The 21,079-nt window shown below is 47.5% G+C and overlaps 1 protein-coding gene across 1 annotated transcript in view; it reads left to right on the top strand.

Annotated features, from left to right (window-relative positions):
* The window catches only part of MICAL3 (microtubule associated monooxygenase, calponin and LIM domain containing 3), a 219,548-nt gene that overhangs the window by 97,982 nt on the left and 100,487 nt on the right, over positions 1 to 21,079 (top strand). Inside the window, 11 exon segments of the mRNA XM_033118574.1 lie at positions 42 to 142; positions 2,298 to 2,555; positions 2,894 to 3,009; positions 3,917 to 4,043; positions 5,500 to 5,596; positions 14,470 to 14,617; positions 16,594 to 16,790; positions 18,512 to 18,624; positions 18,735 to 18,797; positions 19,230 to 19,403; positions 20,938 to 21,021. Of these exon segments, the coding sequence (XP_032974465.1) occupies positions 42 to 142; positions 2,298 to 2,555; positions 2,894 to 3,009; positions 3,917 to 4,043; positions 5,500 to 5,596; positions 14,470 to 14,617; positions 16,594 to 16,790; positions 18,512 to 18,624; positions 18,735 to 18,797; positions 19,230 to 19,403; positions 20,938 to 21,021 (1,478 nt within the window).

The following is a 21,079-nucleotide window of genomic DNA, read 5'->3' as shown; positions in this document are numbered from 1 at the left end:
CTCAGCAAACCCTTACACACACACTTGTTTTCCGGCTGCAGGTATCGATTTGGAGAACATTGTCTACTACAAAGACGACACACACTATTTCGTTATGACGGCCAAAAAGCAGAGCTTACTGGACAAAGGGGTTATACTGCACGTGAGTCATGGGTTTCTTTCAGACCTGTTTTTATGTTCAGCTTAGTGTGATCACCAAGAGAAGGAATTTTATTGTCTGTGGAGTTTTTCCTGCAAGGGAATGAAAATGAGCCCCGAACTCCTCTTCTGGTAACATGTACTCTAATGTTGTTGTTAAACTTAAGAAAGAAAACCTCTTCTTATGGAAACTTTCTAATATAAACAAAGGTAGAAGGAATCGTATAATGAACCCCGTCTTCCCATTATCTAGCTTCATCAATTATCAACACGCAGCCAATATTGTTCCCCCGGTAGCCAGCCCACTCCCCACTCCTGCCCCTGGATTGTTCCAAAGCAAATCTCAGATATCATTTCATGAATAAATGTTCAGTTTAATTCAGGTGATTTGGTTTGTGATTCTAGAGAATTCTGATATGACCAATTTTGGTTGGTTAATAGGTCGTCTTTTGGGAGGAGGTGCTAGAGGGAAGGGAGTTTGACCAAGAAGCAGTAACTGGTGTTTATGGGAGCCTGAGAATGGTTCTGGTTTTACTGCAGATACGGCTGTCTGTGGTCCAGGGAACACTGACTGGGTCAGGGTGTATTTAGACCTCTGCATAACCCAACTGTAAGGACTTCTTGTTTATCCTTAGCAAGATCCAGCACCGCGTTGTTCCCAGGTGACTAATTGTGTGACATTCCCTGATATGATGATCTGAATATGAAATCAGAAGGCCACAGGGTAGACAGTTCCTGAAGGAGAATTTCTTAAGTCTCATTGGTCTCAATGTGAGAGTTACTGTGCCCACGTGATAAGACAGAGGGGACAAGCTCCAGGTGTGCTGATTTGGGCCTGTGCAGTTCCCACCACAGACTCAGCGCTGGGTTTCAGGGCATCCTTTGTCTCTACAGGATGATAATGAATGCTGTCACTTTAGTGTCAGTTACACTGGAGCCTTCTCTAAGAGCCATGTTGGGGGTGAGCCGATGAGTTGGTCTGCAGCACAGCCCCCTTTCCACTAGTGACCTGGAATCTCCTTCTCAGCCTTGTGCTCCTTCCTGTGTGTACGGAGAAACAGGACCGAGCATGTGTGCAGCCCACTCTGCCCGAGCACAGGCAAGATGGATCTGGTTGGCTGCTTTATCAGTAAGAAATAGCCAGCGAGCCCAATGGAATGCCTTGGGACCAAGTGGAGGCTTAGATCTGCCATCTTAGGCAGAACTATGGGTATCAGTTGAAATTACGTAGGAACAACCTGGAATGCCAAAACCTGATTTACTTTTCCGTTTTATTTATTTTTTTAAGAGGGTATTGACCATGTGTTCTGTGTATGTTGCTAGATACGAAATCCATTGTGGCCACTCACTTAATGCTGAACATTGTTTCGAAGACCAACTTGAGTGTTTGTGTTTGGCTTCCAGCACCTTGTAATGGTGGCTGAGAGTGCCATTAGGGACACTTGGAAACCATAGGCCCCACTTCAGGACAATGAAGGCTTGGCTCGGTCTGCCAGAAACCTCCAAAACAGAAAAGGAGGTTTACATTGCATTACGTGGAAAGCCCCTTTTCTCTCATCATTGTTTTCTTTGTTGGTGGAGTGCTGTGGAGCCGTTCAGAACCTTCTCATTGTTTTTAAAACTTCTATTCCATTTTGAATATATTTCCTCCCAGTCCCCTTCTGCTATTGCTCTTCCCTCCACATCTTTTTGGCACTGAAGCTTTGGGTTCTTCCCTTAGGTTGATTGAGTTATGCAAGGCCCGAAGTTTCTGTTGGTCCCAGCTGCCAAAAGCTGTTCGCTACCCAGAAGATAGTGGTGGCCGATAATAACATAATCTATAAAGTCCTTTTTCAGTTTACCAAGTGCCATCAGAGAAATTATTTTACTTCATATTCAGAACAAGCCTGTGAGGTAGATTGGATGGGATCAATGAAGTAGTGACTTGCTCCAAGTAAATGGAAAAGCCAGGACTATGTGTAGGCAGCAAAGCCTGGGCACTTTTACAAACGGCCTCCCCTTTTTCTGTTTAATTTGTATAAAAGCATTATTTTGGAACATGAAACCACTTTTGGGAAAGGGGAAGGCTGTGAAACCTGTCATGTCTGACACGGTAGTGTGGCTCTGGGCGGCTAGGCTCGTCCGGGCTTTTCCATGAAGCCTCTTCCCTCTGGAGACAGGACTACGCCGACACAGAGCTCTTGCTGTCCCGGGAGAACGTGGACCAGGAGGCACTGCTGAACTACGCCAGGGAGGCGGCCGACTTCTCCACCCAGCAGCAGCTGCCATCTCTGGATTTTGCCATCAATCACTATGGGCAGCCTGACGTGGCCATGTTCGACTTCACATGTATGTACGCCTCCGAGAACGCAGCGTTGGTGCGGGAGCAGAATGGACACCAGTTACTAGTGGCTCTGGTTGGCGACAGCCTCCTAGAGGTGAGTGGCAGCACGTAATAGTAATTGGGAACCAGTGTGAGTACTTGGTTTGCGGAGGTAGTGTCTACAGCGTTGCACGGTGTAGCTGAACTCCCTGTAGGAGTTATGCCGGGAAGGAGGGAGGGTTACAGGCCACCGAAGCCCAGACTTGCTGAGTAGGGCTGGAACTGCTGGAACTTCTGTGACTTGGCCGTCTACCAGTCTGTGAAGCAGAGAAGTCCAGTGTCTGAACAGTAGCCCAAAACTACTTTCAACAGCAAACTCTTCATTAGATCCTTAGTTTAGTTTCCCTCTTTTAAAATAATTTATTTTAATTCTGTTTTATATCTCCTTGATAGCCTTTTTGGCCAATGGGAACAGGAATCGCCCGGGGCTTTCTAGCTGCTATGGACTCTGCCTGGATGGTACGAAGTTGGTCTCTAGGAACAAGCCCCTTGGAAGTCCTGGCAGAGAGGTAACGGAAAGTGGCCAGGGTCCCTTTTGTGAGAAACTGGGAGTGACGAGCGGTGTGCTCCTCAAGCAGAGCACAGGTCCTTCCTTCCTTCTCTTTCTTGTTAGATATTTTCATATTTAAGAGATATTTATTCAAGAAATCATAGAGACTTAAAGATTATCTAATCTAAGTTTTCTTCTCTTATCCCTTTCCAAACTAAATTTGTCTCTGACAAATGGTATCTGAATGTTTGTACACCATCAGAGGATGGTGTCTGATTTCTTTATGACAGTCACATAAACAAGTGCATGAAAACAGTACATTAATTCCTCTTAAAACACTTATACGAATGAAATCAGTGTGGTAATACAGGACATACTAAAATAAGAGAAAAAATTAAAAGTGACTTTGAATTAAAAGGGAAACACCAAACTGCCTGTAAACATTTCTCAAACTCTCAAATGTCAGATATTTTGAAACAGATTATTGCAAATGAGGTAAGAGTCCTAGGATTTGCTTTCTGATAAAGAACAAATGCCTTGACCAGAAAAACTAGAGAAACAAGATTTCCTAGATGAAATTGGTGGTTGATACCATTTTAAGTCTGTTACTTAAGCTACTCTGGGTAAATTTGGTGGAAGTTTTTTTCATAAGTGATTCTCTTAAAAATTAAATATCGGCAAACTTGTAAAAAACAAAACAGTAAATTAGTTACCTCTTAAATTAGAGACAGGCTTTTCTACACCCTACCCACAGCAATGTACTTGCTGTTCTCACTGGCCCTAAGCAGGCCAGTGCCTGCGGGACCACTGGGCTGGTGGGGTGGGAAGCCGGAGCTGCCACAGGACTGGAGGAAGCTGGTCAAGGATGAGGGTTTGTTACATCGTGCTTGTCACTGCTCTGAGCAGACTTCTGTGTGTTATTGCAGGGAAAGCATTTATAGGTTGCTGCCTCAGACCACCCCTGAGAATGTGAGTAAAAACTTCAGCCAATACAGCATAGATCCTGTCACCAGGTATCCCAATATTAATGTCAACTTCCTCCGGCCAAGCCAGGTAAGAACCTTCCAGTCAATGATCTCCATCTGGGTCATTCTTAGACTGATCAGACCTCTGAAATATTAAAATGTGTCTATTAATAAAAAACACGTACACAACACTTCTTTCTAGTAGATTCGAGTACATGTCTCTGAGTTGGCTGAAGTAGATACTGTTTTCCATCAATAGATTGAGCAGCTGAGGCAGAGCATTGTTGAATGACTTGCCAGAATGTCAAATGTGACAAAAATGATGGATCCAGGACTTTATCCCAGGGCCCCTAATTCAAATTGCATATTGTAGGGAAAGAGTACCTGTTCTGTTCACTGGTCAGGAATGTACACCTGAAGCTAATAAAAAATGAGAAAAGGGGAAATTTGACTTCTACTTGCGTTACCGGTCGCTTGTTACGTGGACAAGTCATGTCACTTTCTCTGAACCTCAGCTTCTTCATCTGTAAAATGAAGGGGATCATCCCTGCTACTCACAGACAGGATCACTCTTTACAAGTAGATCTTATTGACCATTTTTTATACTGAGATGTTTGTCAGAATGTCTGAAGCCTCACTGCTACATTGAGAATGACATTATACAGGACAAAGTCATCCCAAGCACCCCACCAGTTTTTAGAAAGCGGCCCATTTAACGTATTTGCTCGTGTTCCTGTGTAATTTTTTATTTGCTCTCTACCTGAATTGATACCTGTAGGCCCTCTGTATTTGTATGTAGTAAGTTCATAAGGTAGCCATGACACTCGTGGCCCGACGTACCCAACAAAACGAGTGCACATGAGCACTAAACAACATGAACTAATATTCGTGAGGCTGTATTCATAACAAGCAAACGTCCATCCGCAGTAGAATGAAAGAATTGTGGGGTGTTATACAATGGAATGTATAGTCATGAAAAAAACGGAACTATTACCACATTGAATAATATGGGTGGATCTGAGAGACATTAACAGTGCACACAAGGAACCACACACAAAAAATATGTGCTGTATAATTTCACTGACGTGAAGTTCAAACACCAAGCAAAGCTAATCCTTTGGTGACAGAAATTAGGACAGTGGTCACCGCTTGGAGCAGAATGCTGACTACTTGGCTGGAATGTTTTAAAGCAGATATGGGTTGTAGTTACATGGGTGTTCACTTATAAAAATGCATCACGCTTTACTATATCTGTTGTCAATAAAAAAGTAGACTCGTTTTTTTAAAAAGGGTCTAACAGAGACCGTCAGGGTCGTTTGTGGCTGAGTAGCTAATTTTCAGCACTACTTCTTGAAGTTAACATGTATTTGTTTATGTATAACCCCACCATATTCCAAAAAGGATTCAAAAGGTCAGCATCATAACTTCTGTCTAAACTTTGCCCAACCCACCATCCCAACCTTTCATCTCAGTCACTGCTCTTCGGTAGGAATTTGGTACATGGTGTTTGATTTTCCTTCCTTACGCCTTTTTAACTCTGCCAGGTGCGCCATTTATACGATACTGGAGAAACAAAGGATATCCACCTGGAAATGGAGAACTTGGTGAATTCCCGAACTACTCCAAAGTTGACGCGCAATGGTGAGTTTTGGTGACGGCCCTGAAGTGCAGAAAACCTACAGAGAAGCCTCATTATTCACTGAGCTCTTAGTGTGCACAGGGCTGTGTAAGGCCGGGGCAGCGGTCCTCAGCCAGAGGTGATGTGGCCCCCACAGCCCATTTGGTAGTGTCTGCAGACATTTCGGGTTGTTATGACTGGGAGACAGCTGCTGACCTCCTACGGTGCACAGATCAGCGCCCAGCCGAAAATACCAGTGATGCCGAGGTTGAGAAACTGTCGTGTGGGCGGCCTGCGGGATCTCTGCTCCCGCTCCCCACATAAGAACGCAGGATGGGGCTAGGCCAAAAAGGAACACCCACGGAGCCACAGGTAGGAAAGTGTCATGCGGGAGACCTTGCTTGCTGCGCCATGTGTCATGCAGGGTGTCAGGCGGGGTCTCTGCTCCTGCTCCCCACATAAGAACACAAGACATGGTAAGGCCAAAAAGGAACACCCACGGAGCCATAGGTAGGGAAGTCATACCACTGTATTCTCACTGGTGGCTGAGTTGGAGACACAGGAAACAGGAGCCACACGATGTGCAATCTGCCATCCACTTCTCTGCCAACCAACCAATCCCACTTGCTAGCTGCAACCCGCCGTGTTGCTAACTGCAATCCGCTCTTGCTAGCTCAGCCACCATCTTCTTGCTAGCCCCCATTTGCTGCTAGCGTAACCACAGCAGTTATATTAGTGGCCAATGGCTCAAGGGTTACAGCTGACGACCAACTAGCCACAGCTGATGACCAACTAGCCACAGCTGATGGCCATCTACTACCTGAGCCAGCACTTTTCCACGTGAAGCTGAGAGCCTGGAAACTGCTCTCCGAGTCTTTGTCCCCACGCTCCACCCCTACAGGGTCTCACCTCACAATCTACGCGACAAGCGTCTTCCGTGAGGGTCCTTGTGCCATATTAGCCTACAGGCACCTACGGACGAAAAGAAACAGTAGTCTTAGGAACCAACAATGGCAAATCTCTTCCATCTGGGAGGATACACGCTAGCTTTTTGTCCTGGGACAGGAGGGTCGCTGCCACTGGCACCTTTCCCGGTTTGTGGTACCAGACCTTTCTGGCAGTGCTTGGAGTCCCTTGCGTAGTTTCAACATGTAACAGAACAGGGGACCCCATAATAGGCCATAGTGAAAGCACATAGGTTCCCCGCAAAATCATCCCGGTATCGGGACCTCCGTATACTACAGTCTCTTGCGGTGGCCCCTCAGCCACCACCCCTGGCGTCACTTGCAAATCATGAGTCAAACTGGCCCCCCATGGGGCTATCAGGCCAAACCACCGACAGTGGGGGCTTTTGACCTGCCAGGGTCAAGTCCATTGCTGCCGTTCCCCTGCTTTCAAGCATGTGGGTGCTGGCAGCAAAATGTTTTCATTCCTGCCGTAGCCTGGCTTTAACAGAGTCTCACTGGTGGTAACTTGTAATTGAATGGGAGCGGCCGTTCGATGTAGCAGAGCTTCTACTGGTGCAGGCCCTCCTTTCCGTGGGCTCTCATTCAGGACTCTCAGGACGTCCCATAGACGCGAGGCCCAGTCATGCATCGTGGGAGGGAGTTTTGACACCTGGAGACCTTGCTTCAAAAAGCCATTATAGCGTTCAATCATGCCAGCTGCTTGTGGGTTATACGGAGCATGAAACAACCATTGCACGTCCATCCTGGCAGCCCAGCGCTGCACTTCTTGCCCCGTAAAATGGGTACCCCTGTCACTTTCAATGACTTGGGGGCACCCATAGAGGTGCACAGCCCTGTAAGAGCGACCACTGTATCCCGCTGATCTGCAGCTGGACACGGCAAGGAAACATCAACCCCGTAGCAGTGTCCACTGCTGTAAATGCGTATATCGCATTGCGGGCCTTAGGCAGGGGTCCAATGTAATCCACTTGCCAGCGAGTGAGGGACACCCTCCCTCGCGTAATCTGCTGTGTCTCCCAGTGGAGCCCCCGCCTTTGGGGGCTGTCCTGGGCACAGATGGCGCAGCCATAGCAGGCATCTGCTATCGCCTGCCATTTCAAAGGCAGACCCCAGCGTCTCCTCACCTGCCACATGGTTCGTTTTCCAGCGTGCTGCAATTTCCTATGCAGCCAATGGGCCACATCAGTGGTAAGGGCCCGTTCTAACCATCGGACCCGTGCTAGGGCATCTGCTTCATCATTACCTGGGGACACTAAGGGGGAGTGACCTGTGATATGCATTAGGGTCACCTCCTTTCTCTGCCCTAGGTCCCAGAGGTCCTGCCACATGGCTTGACCCCACAATGGACGGTGTCCTACCAACCAGTTTTGGTGTTTCCACATAGGGACCCACAACGTTAGGCCCCTTAACACCGCCCAGCTGTCAGTACAAATAACTAGGGGCCTGGGCTCATGGCTGATTACCATCCACACAACCCGTAGCTCAGCCCACTGGCTACTCTGTCCTGTCCCAGTATCAAACCAAATGGTGTCTGTTTTGGGCGGCACACCAATAGCCATCCAAACAGCTGCAGCCCCTCGGCTAGAACCATCGGTGAACCAGGCATCCTCAGGTACTGGGGGCTGTCCTTCTTTGTAGAGCGAGGGCTCCAAGTCCTCCCCGCTAGGCAGAGCGCTTGGCTCAGCCTGGGCCACAAGCTCCCAGGCCCCAGGACCTGTTGTAGCTCTGTGCTCAAAGGGCTTGAACTAAGGGTGCTCCGTTGCTCTAAGTAGGCACCCCACTTGGCGAGGGTGGTGGTCTGTGCCACCCCCGTTTTGGGTCCCTGGGTCCACGTACGGACCCACCCCTGGACGGGATAGGTTGTTCGAAACAACACCCATGCCGTTCCTGTGATGGCTTCTGTGGCCACTAGGGCTGTGTACACAGCAGCCAGCTGTCTCTCTATTAGAGAGTAGCGGACCTCCGCTCCTTTCCATAATTGGGACCAAAATCCCACTGGCAACTGGAGATGCTCCTGCCGTTGCCAGAGGCCCCATCCGTACCCCTCTTGGGTTATGTGAACATCAAGTTCAAATGGGCGGCCGGGGTCCACTACTTGCAGAGCCTGTGCCTGCTGCACTGCCCTTTTTGTGGCAGTGAAGTCTTGCTCTGTAGCCTCTGTCCAATCCCAAGAGGCCCCCTTTTTTATCGTGTTATACAAGGGCCTTGCCATTTGTGCTAAATGGGGTACAAACACCCGCCAATATCCTAGCAGACCCAAATACATCTGCAGTTGGGAGACTTTGGTCGGCCGGGGAAAGGCTTGTATTTTGTCAATAATCGCCTCAGATATGACCTTTGTCTTACCCGACCACACAACACCCAAAAACTTGACGGATAAACCAGGGCCTTGGACTTTTTGCTCATTCACCGCCCAACCACATGACTTCAGATGGCGGAGAAGAGAGGGAGCCGCTTGCTCTAAATCAGAAAGAGAATCTCATGTTAATAAAATATCATTGACATAATGAAACAAAGCTACAGAGGACGGGCAATCCCACTGTGCCAAATCCTGGGCCACAAGCCCGTGGCAGATAGTGGGACTGTGCAAATATCCTTGCAGAAGGATTTGAAAAGTCCACTGCCGCCCATCCCAAGTAAAAGCAAACTGCCCTTGACACTCAGGTGCAATGTCAATGGAGAAAAAAGCATTGGCCAAGTCCACTACATAGTGATACATTCCCAGGCGGACAGTCAGATGATCCATCAAATCGTGAATTGCAGGCACTGCTGCGTGCAAAGGTGGCATCACCTTATTTAACTCCCTATAGTCCACAGTCATTCACTAGGTCTCATCTGGCTTCTTGACAGGCCATACTGGGGAGTTAAAGGGACTGTGCGTTGGCCTCACAATATGTGCCTTCTCCAATTCCAATATTGTACGACCAGTCTCCTCCTGCCCTCCTGGCAGGCGGTACTGTCGCACTGTAACCATGCGCCGGGACTGTGGCAACGCTTGAGGAGGGTGGTGAGCATGCCCGCGTGTCACCGCTTTCACCACCCGGATCCGGAGACGGAACTCTCTTAACGATGTCTGTAAGCTGAGGCCATGTAGCATGTCCACCCCTAGAATATACTCCGGAACGGGGGAGACATAAACCTTGTAGGTACGAGGAGGAAGCCTTCCTATACCCAGTGGTAAGGAAACGGCTTTCACAGTCACAGTCTTTCCCCCGTAGCCATCAATGCAGATTGCTAGTCCAGGGAACAGTTCTGGGTTCCTATAAATGAGACGGCAGTCTGTGCCAGTGTCAACTAGGGCCAAAACCCTCTGCACATTAGAAGGGGACCAATGTATGGACAGTTCCACGTGGGGCCTCCGGTCCCTGCTCTTCCCCTCCTACCAAGTACCTTGGCCCCACCCCTAATCAAGCTGAAAGGAGTCGGCCTCAAGCGGCTGCATGAAGTCCTGGAGGGATACGGGTCGCGCTTTCCCAGACTTCTCCTTTAGGCTTTGCCGGAATTGTTGTTCCGGACGCAACTCTTTCCAAAGTTCCAGCAGGAGTGCATTGGGTTGTCGGTCTATTTTCTTCCGATCGACCCCTGCTGCCACGAGGTCACGCCACATCTGTGCGCGTGTTACTCTCTGAGGTCCACGACCTCGCCCCTTTACTTGTGATTTGGGCTTCCAGGTCTCAACTGCACGGACCTCCTGTCTTAACTTCCTTCGCCTCCGGCTTTCAACATCCCCTAGGGTGGCCATGGCAGTTGTAACTTCATGGATCCGTCGCCCCACATAGGGCGTAAGAATGGTTACCAAGGATCCAAAGGCACTCGCAGGTGCAGTATCCAAAACCAGATCTCTCATGCTGGCTGTAAGAAGCTCGTCATCCGGCCCCTGCATAGTAGGGTTGAAAATAGCATGTCTCATACCCATTTCACGGATGATTTGCGTAAGTTCCGTATATGACTGCCATTGACTCACAGTGTCTGGCAGCTCGCCAGCCTGTCCCCATACTGTGCGTACCGCAGCAGTGAGCCACTCCATTAGAGAATGGTTGCCCTGGTCGTGGGCCAACCTATGGTAGTTCTGTAACCTTTGTCACAGGGACGGATGCACTGTCACGAAGGCTAGCTTTTCCATCTCACCTGGGGAGCAGAGAATGTTGTCTGCTCCCTCATCCCATAAACGTAGTAGCCAAGCCGAGACTGGCTCTCCAGGGCTCTGTCTGTACCGCCTCCCCAGCTCCTGCAACTCAGTGGGAGTGTAAGGGGTGTAGGTCGTGAACTCAGTCACAGCTGGGTTGCCGGCAGCAACCACAGCTGGGTTGCCGGCAGCAACGGCAGCAACGTCCCCAGGGCCCAAAGGTTGCTCACGTTTTACCTTTTGCTTCAAGATTGGCCGGGCTTGGGGGTTGGGAGCTACATTGTCTCCACTTGCTTCCTCCGCCTCTGCCTCAGAGTCCTCACTATGGGGCCCCTCTTCTAAAAGGCGGACCTGGGCTTCCAGTGCCTCCAACTGGGACACCTGGTCCGGCACCTGGGCCACTTCATTAAGCGCATTTTCCGTATCGAGACTCAAGGCCGTGAGGAACATCCAGCCCACGTGGCTGGCTGTGGCCTTCTCCTCCTCCGGCAACTGCTCAGCCAGAGTTTGCAGGGCCCTCTCCACGCTGGCCGGAGAGCCGTCCATGTCCTCCCACCCCTCCTTGGGGGTCCAACTCCTGAGAACAGTGGCCACCGGACACCACACACTGTGTGGGGGCCACACGTCCTCCTGCCCAGAGTCAGACTCCATTCCTACCTGGTCGGAATCCTGCTCTCCGTGCCAGGTGTCTGAGTGGGTGGAGGCCTCCTTGTAAGATGTCCACAACCCTCGGAGCCTAAGGCCGCAACAGATCACCCTCCATGGCCAAGAGGGTGGTGTGCCAGCTGGAGGCTTGAGTCTCCCAGGCAGACCGCGCCTCCCGTTCCCGGTGTCGCTCCTCACGGGCCTCCCGAAGCTGGGCTCTCACACGCACAAACCGTTGCACCATGCTTCCGTAGGTTGTGGCCGGCACCGTACCCTGCTTACGAAACTGAGCTTTTATACGTGTAAACTGCTCCAGTACATTCCGGAGAGTTTCGGCCGACACCACACCCTGCTTGCTGCGCCATGTGTCACGCGGTGCGGCCTGCAGGGTCTCAGCTCCCGCTGCCCACATAAGAACGCAGGATGTGGTGAGGCCAAAAAGGAACACCCACGGAGCCATAGGTAGGGGAGTCACACCACTATAGTCTCACTGGAGGCTGGATTCACACGCGTGCGACCTGCTGTCCGCTTTTCTGCCAACCGACCGACTCTCCTCGACTCCACTCCCCAGCGCAGCCACAGCAGTTATATCAGTGGCTGATTGGCTAACCGGCCACAGCCGACGGCCATCTACTACCCGAGTCAGCATCCCTCCACGTGAGGCCGAGAGCCTGGAAACTGCTCTCCGGGGCTTTGTCCCCACAGAAACCTTGGCCTGAGGTGTCATGAGGTGTAAAGAGAAACCAGATACAGATGTTGAGAGAGCGAGCACGTGCACGAGTGAGCACACACACGCCAGCTAAGATTTGCGGAGGCTTTGTGGCCGAAGGAATGGCATTTCAGCTGAGTACTGTGACGTTGCCAGGGAGCAGAGACAGAGATCAAGTCCGTTCTGTGTTTTGTGGGCATCAGAGAGCCCCTAAAGATGTGTTTTCAAGGAGAGCAACATGAGATGGGGTGGAGAATGTGAATGCCACTGCAGTTGTCACACTAGCGTTTGTCACAGCGTAAACCTGGTATTGATGTTGCAGGTGGGGACAAGAAGACAGTGGAACATAATTAGAAGGACTTTGTCTAACTCTGGGGCTAGGAACAACTGGGTCCCAGTTCAAGATGTGCCATCTGTGAAGTGTGTGGGCTTAACAGGTCATCTAGTGTCTCTGAACTTGGTTACTTGTCTGTGAAATGGGCTTAACAGACACCTCCCCTGCATTACAGTCATGAGGATTCTGTAACATGCACAGCTTGTCTAGCATATGCCTGGATAGAGTGGGTCAAAATGGCAGCCATCTTGTCGTTATGAGAGAAAATGTTAAGAAGCCAGAACCAATAGGCACTGGCAGTTTGGTTGCACTCTGTGTCGAATGATAGTTGTGGACAAGGAAATGGAAGAGTGAGAAGGTTTGAGTTCTGTTTTGCACATTTTGAATTTAACATGTTATTGGGATGTCAAGGTGGATATAACAACCAACAGACATTGTGTCATGCACGGTCTCTAGTCCCACTCCCCGCAGAACGCAGGACATGGTGAGGCCAAAAAGGAACAACTACAGAGTCATAGATAGGGGAGTCATACCACTATTTCTTGCTGGCAGCTGGGTTGGAGACACAGGAAGCAGGATCCACATGATACGCAATCTGCTGTCCACTTCTCTGCCAACCAACCAACCCCCTAGTGTAGCCACAGCAGTTATATTAGTGGCTAATGGCTAACTAACTGGTTACAGCTGACGGCCACCTAGTCACAGCTGATGGCCATCTACTACCCGAGCCAGCGCCTTTCCATGTGTGGCCGAGAGCCTGGAAACTGCTCTCTGGGACTCTGTCCCCACACATTGAAACACTTCCATCTTGAAAGCAGAACATATCTTTCTTCACTGTTATTTTAGAGCCTGGAATATTGAAGTTGCCCAATACATACTGGATCGATGGATAGACAGACTTACGAGACATCTAAATAAAGTTAATTTCTGAAGCCAAGAGCTTTGATAACATCAGGAGTGGTTCTCTGTAGTTCAGATATATTTTCACTGAAAGACTGAAAGAGAGGATTTTTATGATAACGTGGTTTTTATGTTCACAGATCACTAAATGACTTAATACAAGGTTAAATATTTTCAGCTGCCTATAGTAAGGGAACAGACTTTCTTGGACACAAATAGGTGTTTACAGATTCTTCTAAATGCTCCATATCAAAGCTCTTCTAATACAATTAAGATACAAATAGATTTTTATAGAAGCTCTTTATGTTTTAGATGCCATTCAAGTATACTCGTATGTATTTCCATATTCAGTTTTTCAAGACACGATCATTTGTAATGCAGAGCGCCAAGCCTGGCTTAGGGACTGTTCTGGTCGGGTGTCCTTGGCCTTGCCATTGTAATCCTACAGAATTTCTTCTCAGTGCCTTGGGAAGTATGATAGCAAGTCTTTGTAAGCTATTGGTTTAATGTGTTGCTACGTAGAATGGAACCTTCTTCTCCCTTAATCATCCCACTGTTACCGTGTTTCCCTGAAAATAAGACCTAGCTGGACAGTCAGTGCTAATGTGTCTTTTGGAGCAAAAATAATATAAGACTTGGTCTTCTTTTACTATAAGACTGGGTCTTATATAATATAATAATAATATAATATAAAATAATATAATACCCGGTCTTACTTTACTATAACACCGGGTCTTACATAACATAAGACCTGGTCTTATATTAATTTTTGCTCCAAAAGACACATTAGAGCTGATGTCCGGCTAGGTGTTATTTTCGGGGCATTAGAGCTGATTGTCCGGCTAGGTCTTATTTTTGGGGAAACTCGGTGCTTTGAAGGGAAGGAGCTTCTTCAGCCAGTTAGCCGCCAAGCAACTCTCCAGGGAAATCTTAGAACTCCGCCAGTGAGGTGACAGCTCAGTAGATGGCGCTCGTACCCCTAAGTCCATATCCAGGAGCGCTGCAGGGGCCGGGAGCTTTAGCAGGAGCAAGCGGTAGTCATGGACCTCAGAGTATGGATAAATTGGTAGCTTCTTGTCTACCTAAAATTCCACTGAAAACCAGTGACAGCTATGTTGTCCCTACCTTCAGTAATTTTTCAAACTGGATATGTGTACTACAAAGAGGATCGTATTAATGCTACTATTTCCGTTAATAATTTTTTTGTTGTTTAGAGTCTGTTGCTCGTTCAAGCAAACTTCTGGGTTGGTGCCAAAGGCAGACAGACGGCTACGCAGGAGTGGAGGTGACAGATCTCACCACGTCTTGGAAAAGCGGGCTGGCCCTGTGTGCGATTATCCATAGGTACCGCCCTGATCTGATGTAAGTCGTGCCCAAGCTTCGTGTTTCATTTCAGCTCCCAAAGATCTCAGGGTGCCCTGCTATCACTAGCCTCATTTTGTACTTTTGTCCTAGAATGAGATGCATCGTAAGATACTGTCTCTAGAAAGCAGTGATTCATTTTGATTTAGTTAAAACTCTGAATGTCAAGCACTATGTAGCTCAACCCAGAAATTGTTAGCTGAGTTTTTCAAACCACAGCACTCAGCAGTTCAAAAACTGGTTTGAACACCCACCTGGAAGGAAAACTGTTTATTGTCCGCAGATTGAACTCTTGTTTCAGCCAGCTGTCTCTCAAATGCTATTGGTTATAAGAAAAACCTGGCTAGAAGAGTTGGCTGCTAAAGGCAAATGTGTCAGTGCCAACAAAACAGAAAACAGCGAGTACTTTCCCGATAAATGGTGGTTCGTTGGTATTATCTCTCCTCTGTTACACTCCATAAATGTACTCTATCAAGCCCACAAAATTCAGATCTCCTCACCCACCTGTACTGGTAACATCTCCTTCTGGCCATTCTTTACTGCACCTAAGTGCAGAATCAATACAACAGGATGACCACAGGTCAGCTGCGTGACCAGTGCACTCAGATTTCCCCTATGGACATTTGTTACCATGGAGCCTGATATTTGGAAACAAACAGAGCACGTTGAATTATTTTGGCTGCCTGTTCTTTTATCATTAGGTCCACCTAAGGGCCCAATTTTTGTGTTTGTTTTGTTTTAATGATTGCTTAAAAAATCCTAAAAGTTATAATTCCTATTTGTATTAGGTTACAAGTTAATGAGGCAAGAGCTGTAAAGACAGCCTTGCATAGTGTGGTTTAGGAATGGGGATTTCTGATTTGCTTGGATAAAGGTCAGCGACCCCCTGTTCCTCTCCCTTGGCTCACGCAGAGGTTGGTGAAAGGTGAGTGACAGTAGGGCTTACTCCACCAAAAAGAGGGGTGGGGAAGAAGACGTAGCAGCTGGGAAAGATTATGATAAATGTACAGAAGTGCTTTAGAATAAGGGCTAGGTGAATCATTTCTATTTCCAAGAGTAGGCCGAAGTGACCGAAGGGAGCCGAGCAGAATTGTGGGGTGAGGGGCACGATCCTGCCAGACTGGACCAGAGGCTGCCTGGAGAAAGGCTGGGGGCTTCCTGTAGCAGGACTCAGAGCTGTGAGCAGGCGCTGAGGCACGTTACACTACAGTGGCTTTATTCAGATGAGGCTTCCATGGTTTAATATGCTTAATCTGCAGAGAAAAGGAGTCTTCAAAACTGAAAAACCTGCTATGGAGTCAAGTCAGTGGGCTAACACAAAGTAAGTCCTGCCCAGTTAATCCAAAATCATCTAATGAAGAACATTCAGTCTTCACTGGGTTAAATAGCAAGGAACTTGAAATTCAGTGGGGAATGTTGGTTAATTTAATATTTGGGAAAATTCAAGAAATTTAGCAATGGAAAAATCTTTTGAGTGAAGATTTGGAATTTCCCTTCAAATTGAAGGCTGAGAAAGATTTATCAGAGCTGATTTAGTACAGCAGAAGCTTGTCAGGTCCACGGGAGACCATGGGTCATTGTCTCAGGCCTTTGGAAGCAGTCAGATCCAAATAGGGTTTTTATCATTATTGAACATTAGTTTAATACATACAGATCACATACACGATGCAAGAAAATGCATATTAAAAAGATAGTTCCTATTCTTGAGCTTACATTTAGAAACTAAGAAATTTTATGTTATTTAGAAAAATGAGGGTAGTTTTTCAGCTTTCCCCCTTTTTTCCTTTATACGTAGATCTTTAATCATTCTTCTTGAAGATGATTTACATTTCAGGTTTGCTCTCAGATTTCAGTGAGGCGCTACATACAGGATTTTAGCTAAAAGACCAAGAAATGGTGGTGACTCTGTGATGCTGTGTTTTCTGGTGTGGGGACAAGTACCCATTGTGATCCATTGTCCTCATCCTGTTTCTCAGAGATTTTGATTCTTTGGATGAGCAAAACGTGGAGAAGAATAACCAGCTGGCCTTTGATATTGCTGAGAAGGAACTGGGTATTTCTCCCATCATGACTGGCAAAGACATGGCATCGGTGGGGGAGCCAGACAAGCTGTCCATGGTGATGTACCTGACGCAGTTCTATGAGATGTTTAAGGACTCGCTCCCCTCCAGTGGTAAGGGCTGTGCACAACCCCCTCCCCCCACCCCCACCTGCCCTCTGTTGTTGCCTGGCTCTTCTTCCTTTCCTTCTAACCATGTCCTTCATCAGCACTCCCAAAAGCAAGCCTGCGCTGACTGTTTTCACTGGTCAGTGCCAAGGTAAGTTCCTGGAGCTTTGCTCCGTTACTTTTTCCTTCTTTACTAGACTGTTCCCAGCCACTCTTGCTTCCCAAATCTTTCTCACTTTTTTTCTTGACTCTACCACCTTCTCATACCTTTTCTCTCAGAACCAGCCTTTCTGGAAAAAAGCAGTTTATGCTTGTGGGCTCTACTTCCTCACTGCATAAACTTGGTGACACTTTGCAACCAGGCTTCTGTCATGATTGCAGTCATGGGGAATCACCAAATCCATGTTCTTTTCCCATTTCTCATCCGCCTACGCACTTGCCTTTTTTGCATTGTTTAGCACTATGGAATGACTTTTTTTTCTGGAAAGTCTCTCTCCTTGGCTTCTGTGATCCGACACTGGACTGGCCTCCTTCTCTTCCTTCTGCAGCTGTCCCTTCTCTGGCTTTTCTCTTCCCCCACCTTTCAGTATTTCCCAAAACTCTTTCCTTCGCCCTCAGCCTGATGCCTCAGTCTGTCAGCATGCTCCAAAAGACATTTCTGTTGTCATTTGTTGTCTCTTGGAGCAAGTGTAGCATAATGCTGACCAGTGTTGATCATGGTACCCAACCTGGGTTTATGTCCCAGTACTTCCACCTGTTTGACTTTAAGCTAGTTACTCAGTTTTCCTGTGCCTCAGTTTCCCCATCTGTAAAATGGGGATTTTATATATACCGGGGGTGCCAAAAACATGTATACAAGTAGACTCTTTGGTCAACATTGCTCAAGCAGTAGTTCACTGTAATCAGAAGTGTCTGGACACTGACGGGAACCACTGTGAGCACCTCTTGTAATTGCAGAAGTCAAACATGACTTGTACTCATCTTTTGTTATTGGTATATATTGAGCATTGCAATTTTAATACAGTTTTCTTTTCTTAAAATGTGCATACATTTCTTTGGCACCCTCTGTGTAATTAGATTTTGATATGCTTTGAAGAATGTTGTTAAACGGAAGCACTTAATGTTAGCAATATATTATTATTTTTTGTTTCAGTTTTATTTTAAAAGTTATTTTTAAATATTTATTTTTAAAGTTATTATTGTTACTAATACAACACTGGAATCCACGGTTTCTTCCAGCCCATGTGCTCTCATGGATGTCCAGGGCTTTTTCTGATTAGATACACAGTTCTTACAACAGAACTCCAGAACTCTGACATCAGTATACGCGTTCAGGACAGCCCTCCAGTAGCCACATGCATGGTGTCTACACACGGCAAAACCTTAGCTATGTGCCCCCCCACCCTTCCGCTCTGCCCTAAAAGTTTTTATCATGAAGGTGAGGTTTCAGCACTCTGCTGTAACCACAATCCCAGGCGGATTCCAGCTTTTGAAAAGTGGAGGATTGGTGATTGAAATGGATGGAGAATGAGTTGGTATTGTTTCTGTGGACACAGAAGAGAAGGCTCAGTTCCTCAGGCTTCCTGCTCAGTTCCTCAGGCTTTTGTTGGAGCATATGAACCTTTAAAGCTTTCTAGGTGCCGGGAGCCACGTGCAAGGAGGGCTGTTCTGGTCGGTACTGTGCGCCCCCTCCCCCGCTGGCCTTGAACACTGCTTTCCGTTCATAGATGCCCTGGACCTGAATGCGGAGGAGAAGGCAGTCCTGATAGCCACCACCAAGTCCCCCATCTCCTTCCTGAGCAAGCTGGGCCAGACCATCTCTCGGAAGCGTTCGCCCAAGGTAAATGGAAGAGTCTGTTTTTTGTTTATTTGTTTGTTTTTTACCAGCTGCAAACCTAATGGCTAGATACAGTAATACAATAATGCAGTTTCCTTCCTCTCTTGGGATAGGATAAAAAGGAAAAGGACTTGGATGGTGCTGGAAAGAGGAGAAAGACCAGTCAGTCGGAGGAGGTAAGAATTCTTGGGGATTTGCTGGAATGATTATACTGAATTGCCCTTTTTGTCTTAAATCTTTCTTTCCCAAATTACTATTGCTAGATGTTTTCATATTCATCCTTCATGAGAATTTTTGTGGGCAGCTGCTTTTTCTGTGGGCTTTTGCCTTTGTTTAATTTTTGGAGAGCATCCAAGGGGCACACACATATGGGCACAGGGCTCTCCTGTCTCTGGAGTCACACAGTGGCTTTCCTGGGATGTGACAGTACCTGCAGAAATCCCATACCTCCTTACGCTCCATCGCGTGATTGGAGCTGGAGGGGAGCTGTTCAGCTCAAACTACAGCAGAAAGAGCACTCACCACGCCAGGCTCTGGCTGCGCCTCTTTGAGGGAAGGACATTTGGAGCTCCTCTGACAGGCTGGCTCTTGGGTGTCGATACCGGCAGGAGGAAGTGTCCCGGGGCGGCAGAGGAGCGAGGCCCATGCTGGTGAGCACCCTGACAGACAGGAGAATGGATGCAGCTCTGGGCAGCCAGAACAAAGTGAAGTACATGGCCACCCAGCTGCTGGCCAAATTTGAGGAGAATGCGCCCCCACAGTCCGCCGGCACCAGGAGACAGGTAAACCCCCTCACACCTCACCCATCCACACTTGGGCTGGCCACTAGCAAGGAAGGATTGACATGGGCTATGTCATAGGCCCGAGGACTCACGGGCTCCAGACCACTGCCTGGTGTCCTGCTGTGTGGCTGTGGCAGAGAACAGCATTTCCGATGCTCCTCATGCTTCAGCACTGCTCTGTCCTCACCGTTCAGGTTCAAGCTGTCTGACAAAAATCCGCAGAGATTTTAAATTTTATATCTATATACCCATTCGTATGTATTTGTTCACATTTAAATTATAAAAGAAGTACATGCTTATTGAGGAAAATGCTGAGAAGTGGAATAAAGATACTAAGACACCACTAATTCTGTTAATATTTTGTTATAGTTCTTTCTGGTCCTTTTTTAGTGCATTCTTGTTTTCATAGTTGAGGTCATTGTCATTCTTAATATATACACTTTTGTGTTCTGCTTTTTCTTATAACTTTGTCGTGTTCCCACGTTCCAAACTCTTTCCAGCATCTGTGTGTGTCTGTGTTTGTACACCGTGCTTTTCCTAACTCTTCCTCTAGTGTTGGATATTTTACTTGTTTCTCATCTTTCATGATAAAGGACAGAGATAATAAACATTCTTGTTATAAAGCTTCTGTGTGTTGCAGGTGATTTTCCTGGGCTATCCTTGAACTAGGCTGAGAACATGAACATTTTAAAGATTCTGCATGGATACTAACTTGCTTTCCCCTAAGTCACACCTGAGAAGGCTAGACAGGAGCCTTTGAAGGGACGCTTTGTTAGGTCTTGTCTCTCCTCTTGCTTATCTCTGATGTCTTCTAAGAGGACATGCTGGGATTGTGAGATTCACACTAAAAGTTTCTTGTAAACTCCCTGATGATGACGTGGAAGAGCATTGGAGGAGAGGGAGCCCATCCTCGTATTCATTTTCTCTCTTTCTGCATCTTCTCCGTACACATCAGCCATTGTTCCTGTGGACGGGGTTGGGGGTCGTCACTAACTTACTCACTTTGCTTGAGTCTGGCCATCATTAACTTCTTCTCACATCTAGTCTTTGGTTATGGCTCACAGAGAAGATGATACCATTTGTGGGCAAAAGTCTGAGGTTGCCTGACGGCTCTGGCAGCCCAGGTTCTGCACCTCAGGGAGGCTGGAAGGCCCCCCATTAGAGGAAGCTTGCCTCTGAGAGACGGTTGCTGTCCTCATTTTGAATGGCAAGAATTCGTTTTCCAAACCAGAATTACTAGTTTAGGCTCAGAGCACTGAGCTGGGGAAAAGGATAATGAGAATTACAGCTTTTGTTTTTGTTTTTGGTCTCATTTGCATTTGCTTTTGATTTGGGGATCAGGGTATTTTATTTCCTTTATTAAGTGTAACTTTCTAAAAATTAATTCTGTGTCTCTACAACCACCACCCCAGTTCAGAGATGTGTGTCTGTCCGCCACGAGTACCTTTTTGTGTCTTCTACCTTAATGTATTTTATTTTTTTTGTTTTGTCTCCATGTCCTGTCCCCCACCCATACTTGACCTGTGTGTCACAGCCGACACAAGAGCGTGGGGTCAGCCAGCCGTCCTGCTGCCTACCTGAGCAGGGTCGCCCTGCTCCCACCCCTCAGTGGAAACAGGTAAAGGAACCTCCCGGAATAAGAATGGGTGCTGCCCCCCTAGCCTCCCCCAGCTGCC

Source organism: Rhinolophus ferrumequinum, chromosome 10, assembly GCF_004115265.2.
Source record: "Rhinolophus ferrumequinum isolate MPI-CBG mRhiFer1 chromosome 10, mRhiFer1_v1.p, whole genome shotgun sequence".
NCBI classification, from domain to species: domain Eukaryota; kingdom Metazoa; phylum Chordata; class Mammalia; order Chiroptera; family Rhinolophidae; genus Rhinolophus; species Rhinolophus ferrumequinum.
The sequence above is the reverse complement of the archived record's forward strand: the minus strand, read 5'-3'. Positions and strand labels throughout refer to the sequence as shown.